General features: G+C 45.2%; 2 protein-coding genes across 2 annotated transcripts in view; one reads left to right on the top strand and one right to left on the bottom strand.

The window, feature by feature from the left end:
• The window catches only part of HSPD1 (heat shock protein family D (Hsp60) member 1), an 83,164-nt gene extending 57,713 nt beyond the window's left edge, over positions 1-25,451 (bottom strand). The window contains exons 1-4 of the mRNA XM_029606048.1: positions 25,134-25,451; positions 24,244-24,419; positions 14,919-15,171; positions 6,052-6,134 (exon numbers count right to left, since the gene is read on the bottom strand). Coding sequence (XP_029461908.1) covers positions 6,052-6,134; positions 14,919-15,171; positions 24,244-24,419; positions 25,134-25,278 — 657 coding nt within the window. The 5' untranslated portion in view covers positions 25,279-25,451. The remainder of the gene's footprint in view (positions 1-6,051; positions 6,135-14,918; positions 15,172-24,243; positions 24,420-25,133) is intronic.
• A 278-nt stretch (positions 25,452-25,729) lies between these two features.
• The window catches only part of LOC115093790 (MOB-like protein phocein), a 76,575-nt gene continuing 75,912 nt past the window's right edge, over positions 25,730-26,392 (top strand). Inside the window, exon 1 of the mRNA XM_029606050.1 lies at positions 25,730-25,883. Within this exon, the coding sequence (XP_029461910.1) occupies positions 25,881-25,883 (3 nt within the window). The 5' untranslated portion in view covers positions 25,730-25,880. The remainder of the gene's footprint in view (positions 25,884-26,392) is intronic.

Genomic DNA, 26,392 nt, shown 5'->3' with positions numbered 1-26,392 from the left:
TGCATATGTCCTGCAGCAAGACTGCCTGGCTTTCTGCCCAGAAAGCTGCTTGAGCACAGAGCGAATGAGCCTTCATGCCCTCTGGAGGTGGCCGACCAGCACCAACGTATGCTGAAGAGATTGCTTCTTTTAACTAGCGAGCAATTGTGCTTTTAGAAGCCTTGTTCCCCCTTTTGGGTCTGCTCTACAGGATAAAGAGATGGTCTAATAGGCCAAATTCATTCTTAACATCCAGATATCGAAGTAAGACTCGCTTAACATCAAGCCGTCTAAGTTCTCTGGGATCCTCGTCAGGGAAGGACGATAGTTCCACAGATTGATTCAAATGAAAGGCCGAGTCCACCTTTGGCAGGAAACATGGAACTGTGCTCAAGGATACTTCCGAATCTGTGAAACAGAGGGACGGCTCCCTGCACGACAAAGCTTGAAGCTCCGAGATCCGGCTGGCAGAACAGATGGACACCAGGAAAACTGTCTGCAGAGTGAGGTCTTTGAGGGTAGCTCTTCTCAGCGGCTCGAAAGAAGGACCACCTAGAATCCGAACTCCTTTAGAAACTGGACTATATCAGAATGTGACAAAAGAGGAGCTCCATCCAGGTGACGGACGAAGGAACCAAGGGCTGCCACCTGAACCCTCAGGGAATTATATGCCAACCCCTTCTCCAGGCCTTGCTGTAAGGAGGATAGTATCTGGACTACTAAAGCGCAAAGTGGAGATACACCTGTGGATTCACACCAGGCCTCAAAGACTTTCCACACCCACACATAGGAGGTTGAAGTGGAGTCTTCCTAGCCTTCAGGAGGGTTGAAATAACATCCTCCGGGTAGCCCAGTCTCTTCAACCTGCGCCTCTCAAAAGCCAGGCTGCAAGACAGACACGATCTGCCTGGTCGAAAAATACAGGACCCTGATGCAGAAGGTTGGGAAGATGTCCCAGGCGGAGAGGTCCGTCCACCGCAAGGTTGACTAGGTCTGCAAACCACGTTCTTTGTGGTCATTCTGGCACCACTAGAATTACAGGACCTTGGTGAATCTCTATTCTTCAAAGCACCTTTCCCACCAGGGGCCATGGCGGGAACACGTAAAGTAGGAGGTTTCGCGGCCATGAGAGGACTAGGGCATCCACTCCTTCCACACTCCCTACTGCGACTGAAGAATCACGGAGCCTTCGCATTCTTTTTGAGTGGCCATCAGATCCACACGGGGAGTTACCCACCAGGCGAAGAGGAGAGCCACTGCTTTCTCAGAGAGTTCCCACTCTCCAGGATCTATGTGTTGATGGCTTAAGAAATCCGCTTGGACATTGTCCACTTCTGCTATGTGGGACGCCAGACGGGAGAGGTGAAGTGCCGTCCATGCCATTAACTTGTCCATCTCCCGAGAGACATGGCGGCTCTTTGTTCCTCCTTGATGTACACTACCCCAAGGCCTACTGCCCAGGAGGGAAGGGAAGGGTTAGGGCGGCCGTCGTAGTTGGTGATTCAATTATTAGGAATTTAGATAGCTGGGTGGCTGGTGGCCGTGAGGATTGCCTGGTAACATGCCTACCTGCAGTCCATTACCTGCTATTAAGTTCACTTAGAGAATAGCCACTGCCATTAGCAATGGTACCATGGAATAGACTTAGTTTTTGGGTACTTGCCAGGTTCTTATGGCCTGGATTGGCCACTTTTGGAAACAGGATGCTGGGCTTGATGGACCCTTGGACTGACCCAGTATGGCATTTTCTTACGTTCTTATAGTGGCATTGACGGAGAGTATCCTTACGGCTTGGCGATGAACTAGGGGGAAGAAATGCTTCAAAGCAAGACGAACCGCTCTGGTTTCGAGACTATTGATTGGCCATGTCGCTTGCACTGACGTCCATTGTCCCTGTGCAGACTGCGTTTGACACACAACTCCCCATCCGGAGAGGCTGGCATCCATGGTGATGATCACCCACTGTGGGACCTCCAAGTCCACTCCCTGCAGCAAGTGATCCAGACTGAGCCACCAGCTCAGGCTGTCTTTGGCAACTTCCTGCATTGGAAGGATTGCTGGAACTCCTGGCTTCCAGCAGGAAAGTAACGCCCTCTGCAAAGGACACATATGCACAAAAGGCCCAAGGAACCGAATCTATAGTTGAAGCCATCAAGCCCAGGACCTGGAGATAGTCCCATGCTATGGGGAGTGAGAGGCAACGGAAGCACTGTACCTGAGAAATAAGCTACCGAGCACGGTCCTGATGCAGCAAGACTTTGCCCAAATTGGTATCGAACCTTGCTCCTAAGAAGTCGAGCATCTAAGAGGGAGTAAGGCTGCTCTTGGCAAAATTGACAACCCATCCGAGAGAGTGGAGAAGCTGCAAGACTGTCGACCGCCCACTGGCAAAGGTCCAGGGACTTCACTCGAATGAGCCAGTCATCCAGGTAGGAGTGGACTGGCAATTCTTTATTGGGAAGACTTGGAAGAGGCCCCCTGAGGGAGGCTGTCTCGAGCTGGTCTTTGAGAGGCCGGTCTTGACTGTCGAAAATGCCGCTGACCCTGGAATCGGCTTCTAGTAGAATTGAATGTCCTGGAGGTCCGAGGATGATCCTCCAGCAGCTTATGCACCTTGTTCTCTCCCAGGGATTTGATGAGTTGTTCAAGATCATCAAACAGTAATTTGCCTTTGAAGGGGAGAGATCCCAGCTGAGTCTAAGATGAAGAATCAGCCAATTATGGAGCCAGAGAAGACGCCTGGCAGAGACTGCTGATATCATTGATCTGGCCAGGACGTGCAGTAAGTCATATAGCGCATCCGCTCCATAAGCTATTACCGCCTCTAGGCGTTCCGCCTGTTGCGCTTCCTCTTGTGGTAGGTCTTGAGCACTGAGCAGCTGTTGGACCCATCTGAGACCTGCATGCTGCATTAAAGGGCTGCACACTGTGGCTCTTAACCCCAAGGCTGATACCTCAAAAATCCTTTTGAGGTAGACTTCGAGCTTCCAATTTTGGAGGTCTCTGAGGGCGGCTCCACCTGTGACTGGGATGGTAGTACTTTTTGTGACCGCTGTTACTGACGCGTCTACCTTTGAGGAGTTCTAGGAATTCCTCTGGGAGAGAATAGAGCTTGTCCATAGCCCTTCCTAATCTCAGACTAGACTCTGGTGAATCCCATTCTCTGGATAGCAATTGAAGGAGCATAAGATGAAACAAACGTTTTTGCATGGCCCCCGTACTGGTGCCAGGTGGATCCTGTGAAGCCTCAATAACCAACTCTGCTAGGACATGGGGGATGAGAGGATCAAGTTCATCCTCTTCCATGTGCATAATCAGATCATCCTAGTCCGGTCCCAGAGCACCCTGGGGAGAAGGATCCAGATGGGGAACCACTCTGACTCAGGAGGATCCCTGAGGAGATGCAGTGGACCCCTGAGGAACTGCCGCAGACTGCAGAGGATCTGTCAATCTAATCACCTTAGGGGGTGGGGGGGGCCTGAAGATGCATCCTGGTTCTGTTCTGGCCAAATAAGCATTGTGCAAAGCAGCACAAAATCCGCTGAAAAAAGGCTGGCGGGTGGAGGTCCCGAGTGAGGAATGGCAGGAAGGTCCCCTGGCATTGCCCCCCTGGCCCAGGGGGTTAAGTGGAGTTAAAAACCGGTGGGGGAAGGAGAAAAACCGCAGTCTGAATCCTCATTTGGCTGCCTAGGAGCACCCGGCTCTAAAAACAAAATGGCTGCCGTTCCCGCACTAGACTGAATCAGGGCCGGTCCCCCATTGAGCAGTCGCATCTGGGAGTGCAAAGATGAATGTCCAGCCGGCCTCGAGGGACCCTCCCCCTTGGGGAGGCACCTCGAACAAATGCCTTCGCAGGAAAGCTGCATCCTGAGCTCTCTGCAGGCAGCACATCGCGCTGAGCACGGCATGGGGGAAGGGAAAGTCTGGAAATAAATGAGAAACACCCCCGGAGCCTTGCAGGAGCAGGTAAGAGAACCTCCGCTCAGAAGATGACGACTTGGCTTTTTACAAAAAGCAGAGGAATGTTGCCCCTCTGCTAGCGCCGCCCCGAGGAAGGCGGCATCTCCGGGCAGCGAGGTTGGACCACCAACATTCACCCCTGGAAGTCAGAGAAGCCTGAGAAGGAAAAAGTACAAAAACTTACCAAATCTACTCTGAAAAATGCCAGGTAATACTGCTACCAGTTCTGCCTGCAAGTTTGGAAGTGACTAAGAAGCCAGAAACCCTTTTTTTTTTTTTTTTTTTTTTTTTTAAACTTGATCTATCCAGACAGTGAAAGAATTTAAGAAGGAATGGGAGACATCTAAACTTCTATCCTGCTGTAGCTGAATTGGGGAACCGCATGTTCTGCAACCTTCATCTGCTGGAGTCAGAGAAATACTGAAGGACGCAAGAGGGCGCTCCAGGCTATAAGAGAGCACCCTTCAAGCTTTTCTCTGACTCCATCTGCTGGAAGACTTAGTTTTTGGGTACTTGCCAGGTTCTTATGGCCTGGATTGGCCACTGTTGGAAACAGGATGCTGGGCTTGATGGACCCTTGGTCTGACCCAGTATGGCATTTTCTTATGTTCTTAACCCACTGTCTGGACTGATCCGGGTACATATAGGGGACCACAGCTTATCTCAAAGACCCATGAGAGCATGTGCCCCTACCATGGCAGTATTAGGCAGGACCCTCCAAGTGTCCACAGGGTTAATCCTAAATGGGCATTAGAGGTGGCAAAGGCATTACCTGCCAGTGGTATTTCTGGGATTCACAGCTCTCCAATGGATCCAACTGGAGAAAAATGTTTGCTTAACCTAGAAGACCGTTTACAGAGTAGAAACTAGCAACAGAGATGCTTAATTCCCCATTTAGCTCCCAACCATTCCTATTAGCCCACTGTCCCGAAATGATCCATGCTAGCAAAAGGAGATCACTGGAACTCACTCGTTGCATTTATTAAGAAGTCACTCAGTTTGTGAAAGGTACAGAAGGGCTGAAAAAAACTCCAGAGAACCTAGTTATCTGAATGACTAAAATTGAGCTCAGAGTTCCTGCACACACCGCACAGAAGAGACAATATTAAGAGTCTAGCTTAAGCCAAAACACCACTGCTGTTAGAAGCCTAGTCCTGACGGAGAATCTGCTGCCACCACACCACAAAGTTGCAGACAGGGCCCAGAACAAAGCAACATAGTCAAGAACTACCCCCTATTCTTAACTCCTATATTAATGTCTCAGGAAGCAGTGAGGTGGTGATGGCTCCTAGGAGGGTGAAGAAAGCAAAGAAGAGCAAAACCTGTAACAAGCTTAGGTGGCATCTGTTGCGGACTGCTGGTGCGGCTCTGGCCGTGTGCAGTGTGTGTGCCAGTGCAGCTCTTTGCAAAGCCACAGGGCTGCAAGTCTGGAGACAGGTATAGGAACTTGTAGCTGGTGAAGGCTGTGTTCAGATAGGCCAGAGGAAGGAAAAGAATGGGCCTGCATGAAATGGAAGTGATGGAGCCAGGCTTGAAAACGTAACCACCACCTCTGGTAAAAATTTTCCAGGCTCTCAGCTACTCTCCATATAAAAGCATTTGCACACCCCGCGGAGCTGCACGTCTGCATAGCTCCAGGAGGTCAGGCGTCCGCCTCCAGTCTGTGCACTGCTGGCAGCATTGCCCCAGGACAGCAGCCTACAATAGGTCACTGGTTAGCACTCACTCCTGAAACAGCTCAATTGACAAATTTGCCTCAGTGGATGGAGCCACCAGGCACATCAGTGCAGACAGACTGAAGGAGGGGAGGGGCACAGAATTCCTCCACAAAATGGTTTTGTGAGTATCTCCTAGTTTTAAAAATAAAGAAACAAAAAACCTGAGCACACACATAAAAGATGAAAATGCAAAGGAAAAAAATCCCAATCGTTTTCTAAATATTTTTCCACCGTGTAGTGGTCACAATGAAAAATACATTGGTGTTGAATTGAAGCTCATTCAATGCCTAAAAAGGCGACAATTTTAAAGTTTTTTAAATCCATTCCCACTTTGACACAAAATTGGAGAATAAAAAGTATGCTTTCCTAATGTTTACAAAGCATTCAACAGTACCTGAGCAATTTCTTCTGGAGTGGTGACAGGCTTGGACTGTTTCTTTAACTCTGTTATGACAGCATCTACAGCCAGCATTACACCTAGTGAAGAAGGGAGAACATTTTAATGATCCTGCTACTAGAAACATCCAACTGCATTTAACAAAAAACGCCTACTGCACATGATCCCAAAAGGAAAGGAAGTGCACGTAAGACCTATAGAATTACAACCATGTTTAGGAAGAGTCAGAGTAACCAATGAATAAAACTGCACCTTACATGGAAACAGGATATTTGTCAGTTTCATAGGCACTTCACATTACAGGAGGAGACTATGCCCAGCGCATCCCACCTCTGGCTGAAAAGAAGAGCACCCGAAACTGTGAATTTTCTTCTGATGTTAATGAAAAAAGAAAGGAGAAACTACTTCTTACCTGATGATTTCCTTTTCTTTATTGAAGACAGCCTAAACCACACCAGTGGGTTTTAAGAACATAAGAAAATGCCATAATGGGTCAGACCAAGGGTCCATCAAGCCCAGCATCCTGTTTCCAACAGTGGCCAATCCAGGCCATAAGAACCTGGCAAGTACCCAAAAAACTAAGTCTATTCCATGTTACCATTGCTAATGGCAGTGGCTATTCCCTAAGTGAACTTAATAGCAGGTAGTGGACTTCTCCTCCAAGAACTCATCCAATCCTTTTTTAAAACACAGCTATACTTACTGCACTAACCACATCCTCTGGCAACAAATTCCAGAGTTTAATTGTGCATTGAGTAAAAAAGAACTTTCTCTGATTAGTTTTAAATGTGCCCCATCTAACTTCATGGAGTGCCCCCTAGTCTATTATCCGAAAGAGTAAATAACCGATTCACATCTACCCGTTCTAGACCTCTCATGATTTTAAACATCTCTATCATATCCCCCCTTAGCCGTCTCTTCTCCAAGCTGAAAAGTCCTAATCTCTTTAGTCTTTCCTCATAGGGGAGCTGTTCCATTCCCCTTATCATTTTGGTAGCCCTTCTCTGTACCTCCTCCATCGCAATTATATCTTTTTTTGAGATGCGGAGACCAGAATTGTACACAGTATTCAAGGTGCGGTCTCACCATGGAGCGATACAGAGGCATTATGCACCTTCACCAGCAGATGGAGACGAAGTAAAGCTGATGTCACAGTATATCTACCCCTGAATTGACATCAGCCAGCAAGTCAGTATTCTCTGCAAAAGCCAACTAAACAATACATGAACACAACTATTAACAGACAATCATTCAAGAACTCAGTTAACAGGAAAACACTGAGCTCAGACAAGGAGTGTAATATCACTAATCTAGGGACTGATCTGACACTTACTAGTAATCCCCAGAAACGCAGCCAATCAGGAGGACAATAGCACCAAATCCGGAAGCCAAGGGCGGGAAAGTGGATTAGCCTGTCTTCATTAAAGAAAAGAAAATATCAGGTAAGTAGTAATTTCTCTTTTAACATTCAGACAGGTACATCCATACCAGTAGGATGTACCAAAACTAGTCCTGAAGAGGATGGGAGGCTGCCCATGGACCAAAAACATCGCATGCACAAAGGCCTCGTCCACCCGGGCTTGCCCATCCAAGTGATAATGCCTGGAAGTTGCATAAGAAAGACCACGTAGCAGCTTGGCAAATCTCATTCGGGAGACAACCATCTAATATCCACCTATGATACACCTGCACCATCAATTTCTGAATGCGGACCTCCGGCAAGACCCTGTTCCTGCTTTGTGTTGAAAATAAATAGAGATACTAGTGTCTGGGATGGCTGCAGATTGCTCTTGGCCAAGTTCATCATCCAACCTAGCTCCTGTAGCAAGGAGATTATCTTGCGTGACACCTGAAAACTTTCATGGCTCTTGGCCCGAATTAACCAGTCAAAATATGGGTGGATCAGAATGCCATCCTCTCTCAACACTGCTGCTACTACCACCATGACCTTAAAGGTGGTCCTGGGTACAGTGGCCAAACCAAAGGGTAGGGCTCAAAAACTGTTGTCGCCCCAAAACAGCAAAATGCAGAAAATTGTTGATACGCCAGACAATCCAGAGACTTAACTCCCAACTGTACTACCATTATCACTGAGTGTAAAGTTTCCATGCAGGAACGAGCCACTTGCAAAAGCTGGTTGATTCCCTTGAGATCCAGGACAGGGTGAAAGGAACCCTCCTTGTCGGGTACAATGAAATAATCGGCCCGTATTTTCTTGACATATGGATACTGGGATCACAGCCCACAGGCTGAGAAGTCTTGATAACATACACTCCACCGTCTTCTGCAGACAGCTGCAGGGAAACACCATGAAAATGTCACAAGGAATGCTGAGAAACCGCAGAGCATAGCCATCTCTTATCACCTCCAGAACTCACTGGTATGATGCGACCTCGACCCACCTCCGATAAAAAAAAGGAGAGCCAGTCGACCCCCTCTCTTGTCCCCAGGAGTGGGTCTGCACACCCCTCACTGACGGGGTCACAGCCACTCGAGCCCACATCCAGTCTGGGCTGACTGGGGCAAAGGACTGAGACCTACTCAAAGGTCAAGCCCTTTGAGAAGCAGTTCCTTCATGGGGGTCAAACATTTAAAAACCCTAAGCACAACCTCTCAAGCCAAACGAGTGTGGTGCCTGCTTTCAATCTTCTGGTTACTGAGGAACCTGGGACTCATCCCACTTAGCCTTTTTTTTTTTTTTTTTTTTTTAACTCACTCCCAAACCAGAGTGATCCTTTAATAGGTCAATTCATAAGATTAGACTCTGAAATTGTCTTGGCACCAATTTATCAGCCATAGCTGACGCTCAACCCTGCTTAGCTTCTGAGATCAGGTGCATCCTGGGTGGTGATGTTATAGAGCATTGAACTGAAATTCAAACCAGACTCAGACTTCCTGAGAGACAGAGAACAAGCAAGAGGAATCTACCAAGGAGCAGCAAGAGGCCATCTGCAATTCATTGCCACCCCTCTCAAGGCCTGCTTAAGGATAGCCTCAATTCTATCCTGTGCCTCCTTCAAGCCACTCCCCCTCCCCCCCCTTCCACAGGGATGACAGTCTGCTTGGTGATGGCACATGACAGCACATCCACTTTCGGAAAGTGCAACTGCTCTCTCTACCAGATCCAGGGATGCAGCGCTACCAAGGCTATTCCCCCTTTAAAATTAGCTTCCGGGGCACCCCATCAAGATCATGCAATTCTTGAATAGCATCCATAATGCTTTACGTAAGGAATCTAAATGGATTCTGGTTTGGCTCAGACATGGAATCAGCACCCAGCACCCCCAGTATCTTTGGTGCCTGGGTGATCCAAGCTGGCAACTCATCTCTATGGAAGAAACGCAACATTGTGCTCCATGGATCCAAGCCCGGAGGAATTTCCCATCTTCTAGGGAGTAAGGTCACCTTCATCATCCATGCCACCTGGGTCTCTATCAGCATGGCCTGCAGCAGGTGTAGTCGTACTCCCAACACTTACCTGTGGCACCAGGCATCAGTGAATCTGCAGTTTGCAATCCTGAACTCTTAGGCCTATCACGTCGGCGACTGAACAAAACCTGCAAGCGGGGCCTAGCCAAAAGGCTGCTGAAACCAAACTGTTTTGTGGCAGACTGGTGTGTAGAAAAGCACATGAATGACTACTGTCCACACCAAAGTCAGGGGGCATCTGTCCTGCACCCACTGAGTAGCCTTCCTCCACTGATGAACCAGTTAGGGGAGCCTCAAACCCAAGCAAAACCTCTTGACAAATCCCCCTCCAATCCCATTCACATATGCTGGGAAGGGCGGGCTCAGTAAAAGCAGCCAGAGATAGCTCTCCCTGAGCCTCCAAGCAGTGCTGACAAGTTACGGTGGGGGAACACCAAGCTGAGATGCCTGAATATGGCAAACAGCATAAAGGTGCTAGTAGCACACACCCAAGAAATCTGACAATTGTGCATCCAGCTGCACGCTCACTTGTGCAGGCATGGACAGGGCACCCAAAAACAAGATGTATCCAATAGGCGTCCAAAATAGAGGCACACAATACGCAGTCAAGTTAGGCACCTGCCTGAGTGTCCACCTAAGCACATACCCAGGTGCACAAGCGTGAACAGACATTAAGGCTTTCGTAGCAGACTTGTGTGCAGAAAAGTGCATGAACGCTGCCACGGCCTACCATGGCGTCTAAGCAAATTCTGAGAATGGGACCTAGCCAAAAGGCTGCTCAATCACGACTCAAACTCCCCCTGAGATGGGAATGTACATTGGATCAACGCACCGAGGCTTGGAGACCAGAAGGGGAATGGAAACCCTTTTTTTTTTTTTATATTCTTAACCTGAGCTCAGGCCATCCTGGCAGAGAATAGAGTCAGTCTCTGCTGTGGGGTGGAGAAGGCAAATGCTTTCACCGCTATGCTTTACTTCCTGCACCCACTAGCTTCTCAACTATTTCTCTCTTATAGCTAAGTCAACGCTGGAAAACCAGCTACCGGACCTAGGCACTCTGCTGAGGGAGGGATCTGCAGATATCACCACAGGAAAACTCAACTGAGTGAGGGACCATAAAGGTATCACCACAGGAGAGCGGGGCAAATTACAATTTTTTTTTAAGCAATCCCCAGTAGGGAGATGCATGTCCACCATCCGCTGGAGATGGAGAATACTGGCAGACAGGAGTATATATACCATGACATCAGTTTTGCTCAGTCTCCATCTGCTGGTAGAGATGCATAACCCATGGTGTGGATTAACCTGTCTGAATGCTAAGAAAGTCTGTTACCTATGTACATCAACTGTCAAAAAAAAAAAAAAAAAAAATCAGACTAACATGGTTCTCAGCCTGCTGCTCTAACCAGAAAAGCCAGAGCTCAAATACTGCCAACACTCCTTGTGACCTTGGGCAAATCATGTCACCTTCTATTATAAGCCCTCTGGGGACAGGGAAGTTACCTACTGTACCAGAATGTAACTCACCTTAAGCTATGAATGAAAAGGCCTGAGCTAAACCCAAAATAGATCTATGCTAAATAAGTAGAAAAATGAGCTGATGTAACATGCTGAAACACACCATTACTGCACCATGTGCTTGGGATTCAATAACAGACTCCCTAGCAGGAGAGGTCAAAGAACTAGAAGAGGGACTATGTATTGTTTGACACAGTAAACATACTATGCCAATTTGCATGGTACCATACAAAGTTATAGGGTTAACAGTCTTTATTCCCTGTAGCTCACAATTCAAGTTTGACTTCAGACACGGTGAGTTACTTGCTGAAGGAACACACAAAAAAGTCTAGATGTAAGTGTTTTACGGACTAACAGTTCCACAGCCTAACACGTCACCACCAATTCAAATTGCCATCAAACACTCAAATGCAATACAGTGTGCTCTGCCAAGCGCATTGTTAACCCGCAGTTGAATGCGGGTTGTATAGGCGCTAACTAAGCCCCTTATACACTAAGCACCTCTACAACGGAGTGAATCTAAAAGCCTCATTCACATGTGATGAGCGCTATTAGGTATTCACCCCGATGCAAAAAAAAAAAGTGCGCTTCTCTGTACTACCTCCTACTTAATATCGCAATGATACTCAACTGCCAAGCATCCGTTTCCTGAACCTCTGGCTGTGCAGCATTTAGGAAAACTGATGTCTATAAACTTGGCATCTGTTTCCTAACTAGCGGACGGCAGACACCGATCGGGTTCTCATTAGCAAGGAGGCACTAGGGGTGCACAAGCGTTCACATTAAGTTATGGTATTGTACAGAGTTTCTAAATATGCATTGTATAAGTCTAGTCAAGATTAAGGATGTTTCTTCTAGGAATATTTCTTTCAAATATACAGGCCAATACAGTACAGCGCACTGTTAGCCTGCTCTTGGACACGCGTTTTCCCTTACCCCTTATTCAGTAAGGGGAGGAAAACGTGCGTCCAACTCGCGGCACCAATAGCGCCCTCAAATGCAAATGCATGTTGACGGCCCTATTAGCTATGCGCGCGGGATACAGAAAGTAAAATGTGCAGCCAAGCCGCACATTTTACTTTCAAAAATTAGCGCCGACCCAAAGTAAAAACTGCTTTTCTGTGCAGCCTCCGACTTAAAAAAAAATTTTGAATTCGGCCCGCGACTGTCAGGCTGAAAACTGGACACTCAATTTTGCTGGCGTCCGGTTTCCGAGCCCGTGGCTGTCAGCGGGCTCGAGAACTGATGCCGGCAAAATTGAGCGTCGGCTGTCAAACCCGCTGACAGCCGCCATTCCTGTCAAAAAGGAGGTGCTAGGGACGCGCTAGTGTCCCTTGCGCCTCCTTTTGCCTGGATCTACCGCCGGACCTAATTTAAATACTGCATCGCACGCACCGGCGAGTGGCCAGTGCGCACACTGGGAGAGCGGGCGTTCGCCTGCTCTCCCGTGGACTTTACTTTAATCGGCCTGATAGTTATTCTTAATGCATCGCTGTTTACAAGATGAGATGGAGTTTTCCCAAAATGCTGCATCGGGGGAAGGATTTACATCCTGATCAGCATAAAGATTTGAAACATGCCAAAAGGATCAAGGAGAAAGCAGCACCCATATAGATGTGCTACATTCAGATTTCTCGAGGGGATGGCAAGTGTTTGAGCAGGGAAAACACCAGCCATGGATCACAAAAGTCAGGACCCCTAACTGAAGGAGTCCAGTCCTCTGACAAGGGAAGATTCTTTATGAATTTTTATTCTGATCAAGATGTACACCCTCTCAGACGCAGCATTTTGCAAAACACTATTCTCTGACAAGGGAATCGTACTCCATCTCATCTTGTAAACAGCAATGCATCAAGAATAAAGATCTTTGAAAGAAATATTCTTGAAATGTCTGGACTTAATACAAATTGTTTGGGAAGCACCTCTTCCCTTACTGTGTCTCCTTTCACCCCGATTCTGTCTATAGTACAGAGTTCTCTATCAGCTGTTCTTTAAAAGACCCCTCACTCGCATTTCAAAGCATTCTAATACCTTTATCTTATGTATTATTGTACAGAAGACCATCAAAACTGCAGAACCAAAATGCATTGTTGCTCTTATGGTTTACCGATATGATCAGGAGCACCTGGAAACCCAACCGTGTAACCCACTTTTGAGACACGATCTGTCCATACAGACTGCGAACCCCCAGACAGAACACTGCATTCTGCCACATCTACTGGTCACTTTAAACGGCCTTAAATCACCACAAATGTGACCACAGAAATAGCACTACAGAAAAACTGATACCTAAATCAAAGTCTTTAGATCAAACCCCGCTAGTGTCTTAAGTGTCCCTCTGCTGTTAGAACTGAAGAAAAATTTCCAGGGAACAGGACTACTGCCCCTGAAAAGTTCTATTTCAAACAAAATTCTGCAGTCTCCCACAGGTCAAGGTACTCAAAGAACTCCCCTGAAGGGACACAAAACTGCTACAAAAAAGTTATATATTAACTCAGACCAACAAAATTATAGTACTGTGCTGGACTTTCCCCTGCCTCCTTTCATCTAGCATCAGATAACCAAGCAGACAGAACAAAGTCAGTTTACACATCTTTTATTTTAAATCCCTTATTGGAAGGAGGGCCATAGGGCACCAGAACTTCTCTTCTGACCCAGCAGCTTCCTCTGGGCTTTTTAATTCAGTTAAAACCAATTCTAATAGGGCTTATGATATCACAAGCCTTCAATTGCGGCTACCTGCCCTCTTACCTGGTCCCAACCATACAGCCTGGCTATCACAGCAGCACCTTTGCTCAGGGTCACAGACTGCAGTACCCTCTGAAAGAGTGGTAGACCAGAAACCTGTTTGGTGTTCAGGATACCCACGATGAATTCATACAATATATGAATCCCTTTTATGCATATTCATTGTGTATATCTTGAAATCCAGTTTCCCCCCAGGACCAGACCTGCTCAAGAACTCGTGTCGTGCATACCCTTACACTACTAATCAGCAGGAGGCATCACTGTGCAGTGACTGGGGTAGGTGTGGCTGTGAATGCCGACCATTCCTTGTTCTCTCTCTCCAAAAGACCATCTGAGTAACAGTTCCCACGTACCCGCCACCCTAAGGAACCCACAACCACTTCACTTCTAACTGCCAGTAACTGCTACCTGCCTGGTGTCAGCTGCTGGCCAGCAGAGGTAGAACAGCTGTGCGAGCAACAGTCATAAGAAACACTGTATCCAAGATAGCAGTAGCAATGGGGGCAGGCTTATAGCCACCCTCCCCCAAAACTAGAACAACTTGTGCAGCTCTGGACATGCCATTAATCTCTCAAAACAAATGTTGCCATTAGCCCTGCCTCCTCAACACCCATCAGTCACCATTTTTTTTTTTTTAAACAAGAGAAAGGTTAGTTTAAAATGTGTGTATTTCAGTAGCAGAAACTAAGTCCTGAGGCATTTTAAGCTGATGATTTGCTCAACCTATAAACTCTGCAGAACTGTTCTATTTTAGTATAAAAATATGGATTATAGCAATTCTGTACTGAACAGGATTGTTAAAGAGCTGCTAAAGAACTCAGAGCCACAATTGTAAGCCCTCTGGGGAAAGGGAAATACCTATAGTACCTGAATGCGGAATATAAATAAGAATTACCAGACTAGCTGGAATCAAGAACACTTGTATATATTTTTAATGGCATACAGTTCAGATAACAGACTCCAAGCTCCATCCATCGCTGGAGCAGGTACACCATCCCCTACAGAAATGCATACAGTAAACATGCCAGGATCAAGGAGAAAGCATGCACCCTTGTGGACATGCTACATGCAGATTTCTCTAGGGGTGGCAGGTGACTGAGTAGGGAAGATACTAGCCATGGCTCACAAAAGTCAGGGTTCCCAGCTGAACGAGTTGCTTGAATTCATACCTCTCCTGATCTCCACCGGATTTGCTCCTTTGCTGATTTTCTCAAAGCCTTCCTTGGCAATTGCCCGTGCCAGCACTGTTGCAGTAGTGGTACCATCTCCCGCTTCTTCATTTGTATTGTTGGCCACATCCTGCACTAGCTTGGCACCGATGTTTTTGTACTTGTCTTTTAAGTCAATTGATTTAGCCACAGTGACACCGTCTTTTGTCACTTTGGGACTTCCCCAGCTTTGTTCAATGATGACAGTCCTTCCCTGGAATCATGAAAGAACATCAGGATTAGATGGGGCTGTCTACCAATAGAAGACAATACTTTCACATTCAGTTCTTGAACACTACTCTTCAAGAAGAAAACAGTACAGTTTTTTTTTTTTACTTCTGTTCAGGATCAGAAGTCAAAAGAACCCAGTGGAAGAGAATGCAGTTTTCCAGTGAGTGTTATTTAAAAAGCATCAGACATGGCCACACCCCAAAAAGGACATAAAATTGGCCCAAGCCCAGCATTTACATAATTGCAATACAGATGTACTGTAACTGGTAGTTTGTCTGCTTCTGTGCATATCCTTAAATGCATTCTCAAGCCTATATCAATAATGCTTGGCTGCAACCAACATATGCACCCCCCCCCCAAAAAAAAAAAAAAAAAAGCTCCTATGGTGAGTCTGCCCATGCAATCTGGAGAACAAAGCTGCCAACGCCTCCTCTCAGCCTGAACTTTAGCAGGATCCTGTCCAACTCCTGCCCATAGCCTCAGACAGCAGCCGCTTCAGCATAAACAGACTTCACGCGCCAGGATGCTCACCTCCCCTGCAGGACAACCAGAGACCATCAAAACCAACTTCAGCACAAAGGACAATTTCAGGCTGGTCAGATGTCATTTCCTGCCCCACTTCACTAACTCGTTCTTAACCCTTCGGATACCTGCCGACCATTTGCATGCCTTTTCATCCTCTGAAATTGTCAGCACCCTTGCACAGGAAAGTCTGCTGTGGGGGGCAGCACTGAACTAGTTCAGTTTGCACAGTGTCATATAGGCTCAGGGATCTGCCCTTAAAAGCTCCTAAATACATTGTATTTAATCTAGATTGGAGTGGTACAAAAAAACTGTTACAGCGCAACAGAGTTTTTACATTTGCTATGCAATTTCCTCTGCCTTCAGGTTTGTCGACATCACAGCCCCTTAAACACTACTGCCCAACTCAGCTGTATATGTGCCTGGGAGAGAGAGCGTGCCCACGAACATTAGTAACATACAGTGGGGGGCCTGCTTCCTAATACACAATTCAGGCACATCCATTTACACTGGATGTGCAGTCAGAAAAAATGCGACAGATTTAATGGCGGATATTCACAAAATTGCTAAGAAAGGGGGAGATACTATTGCTACCAGATGTTGACTGGGTCATCCTGGCTGCAGTAGAAATGTTTGGTCAACTGGTGGAACGGGGGAGATATTTAGACTTCAGGAAAATTAATTCTTAAAATGTGTGTGGGGAGAGCAGGACTGGAGAGAGCAGAATTAGGCCCATGCCAACTAAGAAAAGTAGGCCCCTACGTAAGGTTCTGATGTGATACTTAAGAGAAATCTGTTTCTAAATTTCCCAAATAATTTTTATTTATTTAAGAAGGCTTTACAAGCTTTTTTGTTAGCAAATTCTTCAATTACTATTGAAATTTTTATTTATACATGTTAGAAATAGATATATTTAGCCCAACAAAAGTAGGCCCCAGCCAAATGGCCATGCTGGCACCCCCTCTCTCCTGGAGTGGGGGAGAGGGAATATCTCAAGGAGTCGTTAGCTGGATGGGAAAATTTAAGGGGAAGCAGAAAAGCAGTGGGCAAAAACTAAAAAAAGGAGACATTAAAATGAAACCTTTTTGTTAGGAAACTAAAAGTAAAGAGGAAAAGAAGCCACTATGAGGTTGGGTTTTTGTTTTTTTTTAATTCTTTATTTTCAAAATTTTTAAAAATAGTCAAATCTTGACATTTATGAAATATCAAACAATAAGAAGAAATAAAAAAAAAAAACCCAAAACAAAGTAATGAATTACTGTTATACAGAGAACATAAAAGCCATGTGTTCTAGTGAGACCTCCATAGTGGGGTGCTGCACTACTAATGAAAATACAAGAGGAAATAAGACCAGAAAAATGTATAATTCCACTGTTTCATGAACACTTATTAATATTAAAGTAGGAATAGGTGCGGGACCCTCTCTATTTTGCAGAAACCTCTCTAACTGATCGGGTTCGAAAAACACTTAGTGCTACCCATTTTAAGTAAACATTTACATGGATAGTAAAGAAGAAATGTGGCACCAATATCTAACCGCGCTGTCTTTTTTGCAGAAAAGCTTTCCGTCTCGTCTGGGTGGTTTTTGCTAAATCAGGAAAAATAGCAAGCTGTTGTCCACAAAACCTTTTATCTGGGGTATGAAAAAACATTTTCATAGTCCAAATTCTATCAGACTCCAGGACAAATACAACCAAAAGAGTAGTACAACCCTCGATATCAATCTGTAAATCATTAAGTAACGCTGTTAAATTATCCAATACATTAGGTTGTACTTAAGGGTTCAACAGGTCTAGAGGAAATATAAAAAACCTTAGTACCGTAATAGGGGAAATAGTATCCTGTGGAACCTTGGGTACTTCCACATAAAATGTCCTGAGCATCTCCATAGGTGAAATAGTGGAGGACTTAGGAAAATTTATTATCCTCAAATTCAATCTCCTTGAATTATTTTCTAAAGCTTCTAACCTACGTTGGTTAAGTTCTTGCCCTTTAATCAAAGCTATATCAGATTTTCTTAATGTGTCACATTGTTTTTCCAGTTTTATAATATGCTCTATATTATTCTTAATGTTTTCATCGTGACCCATGAGCTGAGGTTGGATAAAACTAACAGCCTTAGAGATATTTTCAATTTGGTCCCAAGGGATATTTCTAATCCCTTAATGGCAGTCTACAACATTTCCATAGTAATCTGCCTTGGGATCTCGGGCAAACTAGGATGAATTCCAGAGGAAGATATCACTGGGGAATTGAAAGTTTGTGTCCTTGCCAAAGATTCCAAAAGAACAGGTTCCCCCACCCCAGAAAGAGCCTGTGCAGTGCTAGTAGGTTGCAAGTGGTTCTCCTGCGAGCCTGTTGAATACAGATTCCAACTTAAGGGTCATTTATCAAAATGCGCTAAGCCCCGTTAATGCATGCGATAAGCCCCTGACGCATGCAATAAGCACCATATCGTATGATGCGATGCAAATCCGAAAAAGAGGAGGAAGAGGAGTTAGGGGTGGGAGTGGGCTGGGTTTACCAGTTTGCAAAGTCCTACCGCACGGACTTAACGCCGATTTTAGCTACACCTTTTTCAGTAGCGTTAAGCTTTGCGATAGCTTGCGTTATGGGGCAGTAAGGTGTTAGCGCATTTTGCTATGTCTCCTGAAAGGCCTGTTGTAGTAGGCGTGAAGTTCCCAGAGCACTAGGCTAGCCATCTGGGAGGGAGAGAGAGACTAGCCATAATGTCCTCTCCCTAAACGCCATCACGCGTTCAATGTTCAACAACATTGAACGCGTGATGGCGTCTTTTTGAAGAAAGAATGTAACACTAACAGAGGACTCTTGGTACACCGACTGATTATGAAACAGGACAACATCCCCTGAAGAAAGGTCTGTTCGCGGACCAGAAACGTGGCTACGTTGGGTTGTCAACTATTACCAGATAAGTCGGGACTTTCAAAATTATTTCATGAAGTCAGCTGTTTATGATATTTAAAAAGAAAAAAGAAAAAAATGAAAAATCACACTAAGAAAATGGATATAGGTGTTTGAACTGGTTGCACATTTCTTAAAAAATTGGATGGAGGAGGTCTGGTTTATGATTATACTAGCCGTTAAGCCCGTAACAACGGGCTCGGTCCGTTTCCTTCCCACTCCCTCCCCCTCATTCTCCCCCCTCCCCCTCTCTCCCCTCCCCCTCTCTCTCACCTCCCTCCCCCTCTCTCTCACCCCCCTCCCCCTCACCCCCCCTCTCACCCCTCCCTCCCCCTCCCTCCCCCTCTCTCTCACCTCCCCTCCCTCCCCCACCTCCCTCTCACCTCCCCTCCCTCCCCCTCTCTCTCACCCCCCTCCCCCTCTCTCTCACCTTCCCTCCCTCTCCTCAGTCACTCCCCCTCTCTCAATCCCCTCCCCTCTCTGATCATCCACAACCGGCAGATCTCGGGGGGGTCCCTCCCGCGCGCGCCGCTGCTTCTCCTCCCGCTCCTGCTTTGCGGCCGCCGCCACTCCAGCTTTTCACCCCTCGCCGCCGCTCCTGCGGCCCCACCGCCATTTTTTTTTTTCGGGCACGCACTGCTCTGACCGACGTGCTCGCCCGCACATGCGCGGTAGAGCTGCTCTCTACTGCGCATTTGTGGGCCGTCGGTCAGAGCCCATTTATAAGGTAGATGTACAAATTTGAGTTCACCCTGGTTGGGGTTTTAAACTCATATATATGAAACCTGCCCTCCATCTCTCAAAATTTTTTTTCCAATTTAAACAGTGAGGCCAGTTTGGGTCAATACACAGATCCGACAGCCTCCTGTATGAATAGCATTGGAATTTTGAATGACAAGATTCACAGTTTATGACCCATTGAGTGTTTAAAGATTTTATTGAAAATAATTCATAAAGGGGGTTTTTGAATGTGAATTGGATTGTATATTGCAACTCCCCAAAAAATTTCTTTGGGTGCTTGTTTCTATTATGAATAAATAAAATCATATCAAATAAATAAAAGTCAAGTCATATCTCTCACTTAAGATATGACTTGACTGCCCAACCGACCGCCCACCTGACCCTCGCCCTTTCTTTTTCTCTCCCTACCCAATTGACCCTCACCCTCGCTATCCTCTCCCCCCTCCTCCCAACCTCTTTAGGTCTTCTCCTCATCTTCCCCCCCCCCATCGTTCACTTCACCCTACTGATTTTCCTGATTGCTTTATATAACGTTATTGTTAAAACTAACATGTACATTTGTATATATATATCTCGTATTATCATCCCCTGCCCTATAAACCGCTACCTGTTAATGTTATTATTGTAAAGCTTGTTCTAAGTTATTATTATTATTATTATTGTAAAGCTTGTTGCTAAGTTATGTTACATTGTGAACCGAGGTGATGTTTTGCAAACGTGCCTCGGTATATAAGAAACCCTTAAATAAATAAAGAAAGAAATAAAATACATACATACACACCTTACCAAACCGGAAGGTGAGAAACTGCAACTATGCTTCCTATAATTCACGTAGTGGTGGTAGTGGGATGGCGGGATTGCACATCTACCATCTGCTTGAGACAGAGAAATACTGAGGGACTTCAGGTAGCACACTGGGTTATGTACAGTGTCAGTGAAACTCTGTCTCCATCTGCTGGCAGGCAGGCAAAACCCAGGAATCTGGACTGATCTGGATACGTACAGGGAATAACCATTTTCCACTGCTGGTCGCTCACTCTATTCTTAACCCTGAAGGCAGATATGTTTATGGCCTAAATGCTAATCAAACCGAATTTTGCATCTTTCTTAGGGACCAGCTCTTGGCCCTATTTCATTGATCGTAGGAGGGAACATATGCCCTATTTCATTGATCGTAGGAGGGAACATATGCCCCAATACGCAGTGAGGCATGTCATCTTCCATTCATGGGATGGCTCCTCCAACCCCTGGGTTGAAAGGCTTAATAGAAACCTTTAGGTTGATGGATATCTAGAGGGAACATAATGCCCAAAGTTACAGTAGAATGGATTTCTCACTTTTTTCTGCTGACTCGAGTCCCTTGATTAGTAGGATTACTAGTATCCTGCAGTCCGATTATCCCTCATTCTGGTTTTCACTGGACCCTCCCAGGGTACAATCTCATGTCTGTACATGGTGTTTGAATACATCACTGTTTGGAAGGGGGTGGGGGTGGTAGTAGTTTTCAGGAAATGGTGCCTAAAGCAGTTGCAGATTGAGGATTTCCACCCAGAATCAGATTATAATTCAACTCTGTGGTGGTAATCTTAAGGTGTACTTCAGGGGACAAATTAGCTCATTTGCCAGTCATTTGCATAAAAAACATATGGCTAAGAGCTCTTAAATCCAAAAAATTAAAGATCTGGAGACCAAACATAAGTTGTACTACTCTGCTAAAATCGTCCATGCTTCTGAAAAGGTACAAGCTGAGCTAACATCCCTTGAGGTTGATAGAATTGAGCGGGTTCTTAGGTTTTACCAGATTAAAGTTCCACATGCATAGGAACAAAGGTGTTTTTATGGCCAGAGCAGTTAAGTTCTAGTAATGTGATTATTACCTCTATTCGGGGCCAGACTGGCCACATAGCACATATATTTGCCAAGTTATAAAGAGCTTTTGTTAATCATTAAGCCACTTTGTATGCTACTTCTGGGAGAGCTGAACCTTAAGAGATTCTCTCCTATTTCACTTTCTGAAATACAATCTGCTGTCTTGGCTCCCCCTAGGGGAAACTGACCAGGCCCAGATGGGTATCATATTGATTCTTATAAAACATTGCTAGCTGACATTGCCCCTTTCCTTATAGCTTTGTTTAATTCTGCAGGGGATGACAGTTTTCATCCTAGTGATTTAACAGATCCAACTATTCCCTTATACACAAGAATAGCAAAAATAGTCCTGAATGTAGCTGTTGCCTCAATTTCTTGATAAGTTCTGACATGAAAATCTTAGCTAAGGTCTTGAACACTGTTTAGAGGATATTATGCCTACTTTAAGAATGATTAGACTGGCTTTATAAAAGGGAGGACCTCAACAGCTAACGTAAGACGTTTATTCTGTGACAGTGGGGGGAGGGGTAAAAGTTCTCCTGGGATGATAGTTTCTCTGGATGCAGAAAAGGCTTAACCGGCTGTATTGGCCATTCTTGTTTGCAACATTGGAGAGCTTTGGCCTTCCTGAAAGATTTGCTGCATGGATTAAAGCCCTGTATACTAGGCAGATGGCTCCTTTGCTCATTAATGAATCTGTCTTCCTTTTCTGACATACAGTGTGGTACCTACCAAGGTTGCCTGCTATCCCCTTTGACCTTGCTATTGAGCCCTCTTATGATGGCTATTCACATTATTGAACAATTTCTCTATATGCCGATATTGAGAGAGAGAGAGAGAGAGCGAGCTCAGATTTCGTATAATTTACAGTATAACCTGTACCAAATCTGAGCTTCTTCTGTTAGGTCCTAGAAGGAAGGTTCTCCCAGTGTTGTCCTACTTTAAAATTTGCCCTGGGTGGTTTTACATACCTGGGCATTCAGGTTGTTCATTCTAAAAAAGACTTCTTTAAAGTTAATTGTCATCCCATAATTACTAAAATTAAGGTCGATCTCTCTAAGTGGTCTGGTAAGAAAATTTTGCTGAAAATTAAGTTCTTCCCTGCTAGTTGTACTTTTTTCAACAATTGCCTTGTAATATCCCAGCTTTAATATTTGATGACTTGCACAGAATTATGGCTACATTTATCTGGCAACACAAGCAAGCCAGAATTAAATTAAATACTCTGTAGAGCCCAAGAACCAAGGAGGAATGGCCCTTCCAAACCTGCATATTTACTACTGGGCTTCTAGATTGATATGTCTTAAGTCATGGTTCAACCTGGGAGTGGATCCCCATGGATATCCTGATGGAAATCTTGGCCTTCATTTTTTTACCCCAGAATCTCCCCCCCAGACTAGAATAGTCTCGTCATAATCCAATACTTGCACATACTATTAGGGCATGATGGGCTGTTACTCAGTTTTGGGGGTCTTTCGGATAAAAAACTCCCACCACTGTCTCCAATTTTTCACTCAACACACAATTAAACTCTGGAATTTGTTGCCAGAGGATGTGGTTAGTGCAGTTAGTATAGCTGTGTTTAAAAAAGGATTGGATACATTCTTGAGGAGAAGTTCATTACCTGCTATTAAGTAAGTTGGCATGGAATAGACTTAGTTTTTGGGATTGTTTTTTTTATTGTTCAATCATAGGATGATACTAGGTTTAACTCCTTTACTACCCTGAAGAAAGATGTTCATTTGGAAGAAAATTCGCTGACATATTTTGAATTATGAAGGGAGCTAGTACACTTGGTAAATATTTCTGTTACTCTCCAGACCCTTAGTGGAAGATAATAGTTTCTTGCAGATTTGGATTCCACAGCACACGGTATTTCAGTTATTTATCAAGGATTATTGCAGGCTAAATTTGGGTCAGGTACAGATATACACTTAATAAATGGAACAAGTACATACATATTTCACTCACTGAAAAAATGTATAGATTGCTGTGCCTAAAATAATATCTATCCGCTAGGAGAGTCGAATTAATGGTTAAGTTACTATACCCTTGGTTATTTTGCTAATGTTTATGTGGATACAGATGCCAGCTGCTGGAGATGTAGGGAGATTGGACCTTATATACACATGTGGTGTGTATAGGTCAATCAATTTTTGAGAGCTATGAAAAGAAAAATTTCCAGCATTATAGATTGTACTTTCCAGCTTTCTAGAGCACTAGTACTGTTGGTTTGGTGGACAGGTTCAGGTGTTTCTGTCAAGTATAGGATCTTGGTATCACAGCTGCTGTTAGCAGTTCACAATAGCCCCTATGTGGAAAAGTAAATTCTAATTTAAAACACTGAAGGTGTTATATTAGGGCCATTACTGATATCAAAGAGATTTGTCCAGACACAGATCCAAGCAGGATTCTCTCTGGGACTGTTTTTAGAAATATAATGTGACTCATGCCAATTAAGCACTGAATGTCTGAAAACTTAAATTTGTATTTGTCTCATTATTATTGTACCTGATTTTTGTATTTTTTTCTTTGATATGCTCTCAATTGCCTAATTGTCAGCTGATCTATTCATATATAATACTGTTGATATGCTGTTGGCTAAATAAAAAGTTAAAAAAGAATTAAAGGTTCCCATCTTTCATTCCGTACAAATGTTAAGGAATATTGATGGAAAGTACAGAGATTTGATTTATAGCAAAGAGCTATAAAACAAAATTATGGGCAAATTTCAAGAACTTTATGCCAGGAATGGGATCCTTCAAGACATCCTGAATATCATAGCAATGAAATTTTGAAATAAGGCCAAAACTTCAGCTGCGTTTTTAATCCTTTTACTTTAGGCTATCATGAAAAAATGTTAAAAGGGAAGAGTTGCATAGTTTGCCTATACTGGAAGCAAACTGGGGGACCCCAGTTCTATTTTCGCTGTACTCCTTCTCTATTTGGTAGGTATATAAACTATTGTTGTCAAACGTTTACCACAAAATTAGAACACTACCTTCGGTCCCATGGTGAGTGCCACAGCATCCGCCAAGAGATCCACACCCTGCAGCATGAGGGCTCTGGCATCAGCTCCAAATTTGACATCTTTTGCGTAGGATCGAGTGAGATGAGGGGCCAGTGCCCTAGACACCGGCCTGATCTGACGCAGGACTGTAGGCAAACGAAGCATGGCTGAAAGAGAAAAACCCAAGAGTAGAGCTGAAACCAAGAAGGGAATGATTAGTGCAATGCAAAGCTGCCACCTGCTGACATAAGATGCAAATAAACTCAAGCTTAATATCTAAACTTTCAGTAAAAATCATAATTCCCCAACGATCAGAAACTAATTCATCACTAAAACACTTAGAAATGTTGTACAACAGATTTCTAAAAAAAAAATAAAAATAGAACAATCGCTCAAGCAATCAGTTATTTATCAGCTTTTTCTACAATTCGTTCTAACTTACTAACATAGCATCATGAGCCGAGATTTTTTAAACGAACAGCTAGCTCTTAAAACATCGGAACAGAAAAAAAACCTTGCAAATAGACTTACGACACCTTTAAGACTACTTGTGTTTAAGTTTTGAAAACCAGAACATTACACTAAGTTAAAAAAAGAACTAAAGTAGCACAGAATCAGACTAAAAGTGCAGCTGTCTGATCGTGCATCTAACTTGTCTAGACGGGTGTGCAGGCCTCTACCCATGTGCGTCTCCATCCAGAGACACAAAGCAAGGTCACTGCGAGCCTGGACGCAAAGAGAATTCCCCAAGCCAGGGAAGAGACTAGGTGTGCAACCACGCACATAGCACCACTATCTCTACTTTATCCCCCCCCCCCCAAATGACGGGGATCGCCGGTCTGCGCTGGCTTGGAGATCCCAGTACATGGAACAGTACCCACCGTATTTGCTGCTAGGGAGGCGCACGCGAGGCACTGTCACGCGGTGGACTGCAAGGAGCTCGTTCCGGTCTTCTGTTCTTCTATGCTCACTCGCGCGCGCACATGGACAGCCACATCCGGGTAACTGGGGCCCCGCAACCAGCATAGCTTCGTGCAGGAGCCAGGAAGCTCCGCCCCTCCTCCGGCTAGCGGCCGGTACCGCTTACCGAAAAAGACCCCCTCCCTTCTTCGTACTGGTCAAGGAGGAGGGACGGGCGTGGAGTCAAAAAGAGAGTCTTGCGAAAAGGCAATAACGTTTATAGGGACACCGCTCCGTTCCTATCATCGCGCGGTCACGTGTTATGCGCTATGCCTAGTCCGGGGTTCCATTTCCAGAACGTTCTGGAAACGCATCACGTTGCCAAGGTCAGAGGTAATGTTGCGCAACTTCTGGGGCGTTGTGAAATGTCATCTTTAAGCGCGGAGACCGATGGCTCCCTATATGTTTGTTTTCCCGGTTCGGGGTCGAACGGGAGTTGAGGGGAAGGAGTAGGAGAAATAAAATGCTTGTGTGGGGCGATAAATAGGAGTGGGTAGAATGCTAGTTCTTTACCCGCCGGACACAAACGGCAGGGTGGAGGAAGAGGGGGTGGTTGCGGTAGAGGGGTCGCGCATGCGCGGGACGGTCGCTTAGTATTGGCGTGAGAGCGAGGTCGGGGTCGCACTTGAGGTTAGACACGCGGGGAGAGAGGAGTGAATGGTGGAGGGATGGTAAGTAGTTTGTCTGCTATCCGGATGGGAGAGTGGGGCGGCTCCTTTCTGGCACGGAGCTAACCGGCCCGTTATGAGAGGCGCCCCACGTGCGTCTGCAGAAGGGGAAAATCCCGTGGTACAGGCAGCGCTGTTGAACTTGCGGCTCCCATACTGCCTTCTAAAACTATTATTGCATAAAAACGTAGTTTGGGTTGAAGCTAAACCTGATAAAATAACTGCATTAAAAAAAAAGAAAACCCAAAACCTCAGAAGGGCTGAAAGAAGCAAAAGCATCGCTTTTTTCGCAAACGGTGAACTTGGTGGGGTGTTAGTTGCTTTAAAACTACTGTGTAATGAGGAAAGAAAAGCGAGGAAATGGTTTGGAAAGGGTCTTTTGTGTGACGTTGCATGCAAAAAGGTCCTTTAAGTCAGATCGACTTCTTGCTTTTATCTCGAGTTTTCTTACAATGAGATACACTATTGCAGAGTATACTGTGCAACTGTGTGGCTTTAGTGATTTCGTGGGG

This window comes from Rhinatrema bivittatum, chromosome 6 (assembly GCF_901001135.1).
Source record: "Rhinatrema bivittatum chromosome 6, aRhiBiv1.1, whole genome shotgun sequence".
NCBI lineage: Eukaryota > Metazoa > Chordata > Amphibia > Gymnophiona > Rhinatrematidae > Rhinatrema > Rhinatrema bivittatum.
This window is presented reverse-complemented; position numbering and strand designations above follow the sequence as displayed.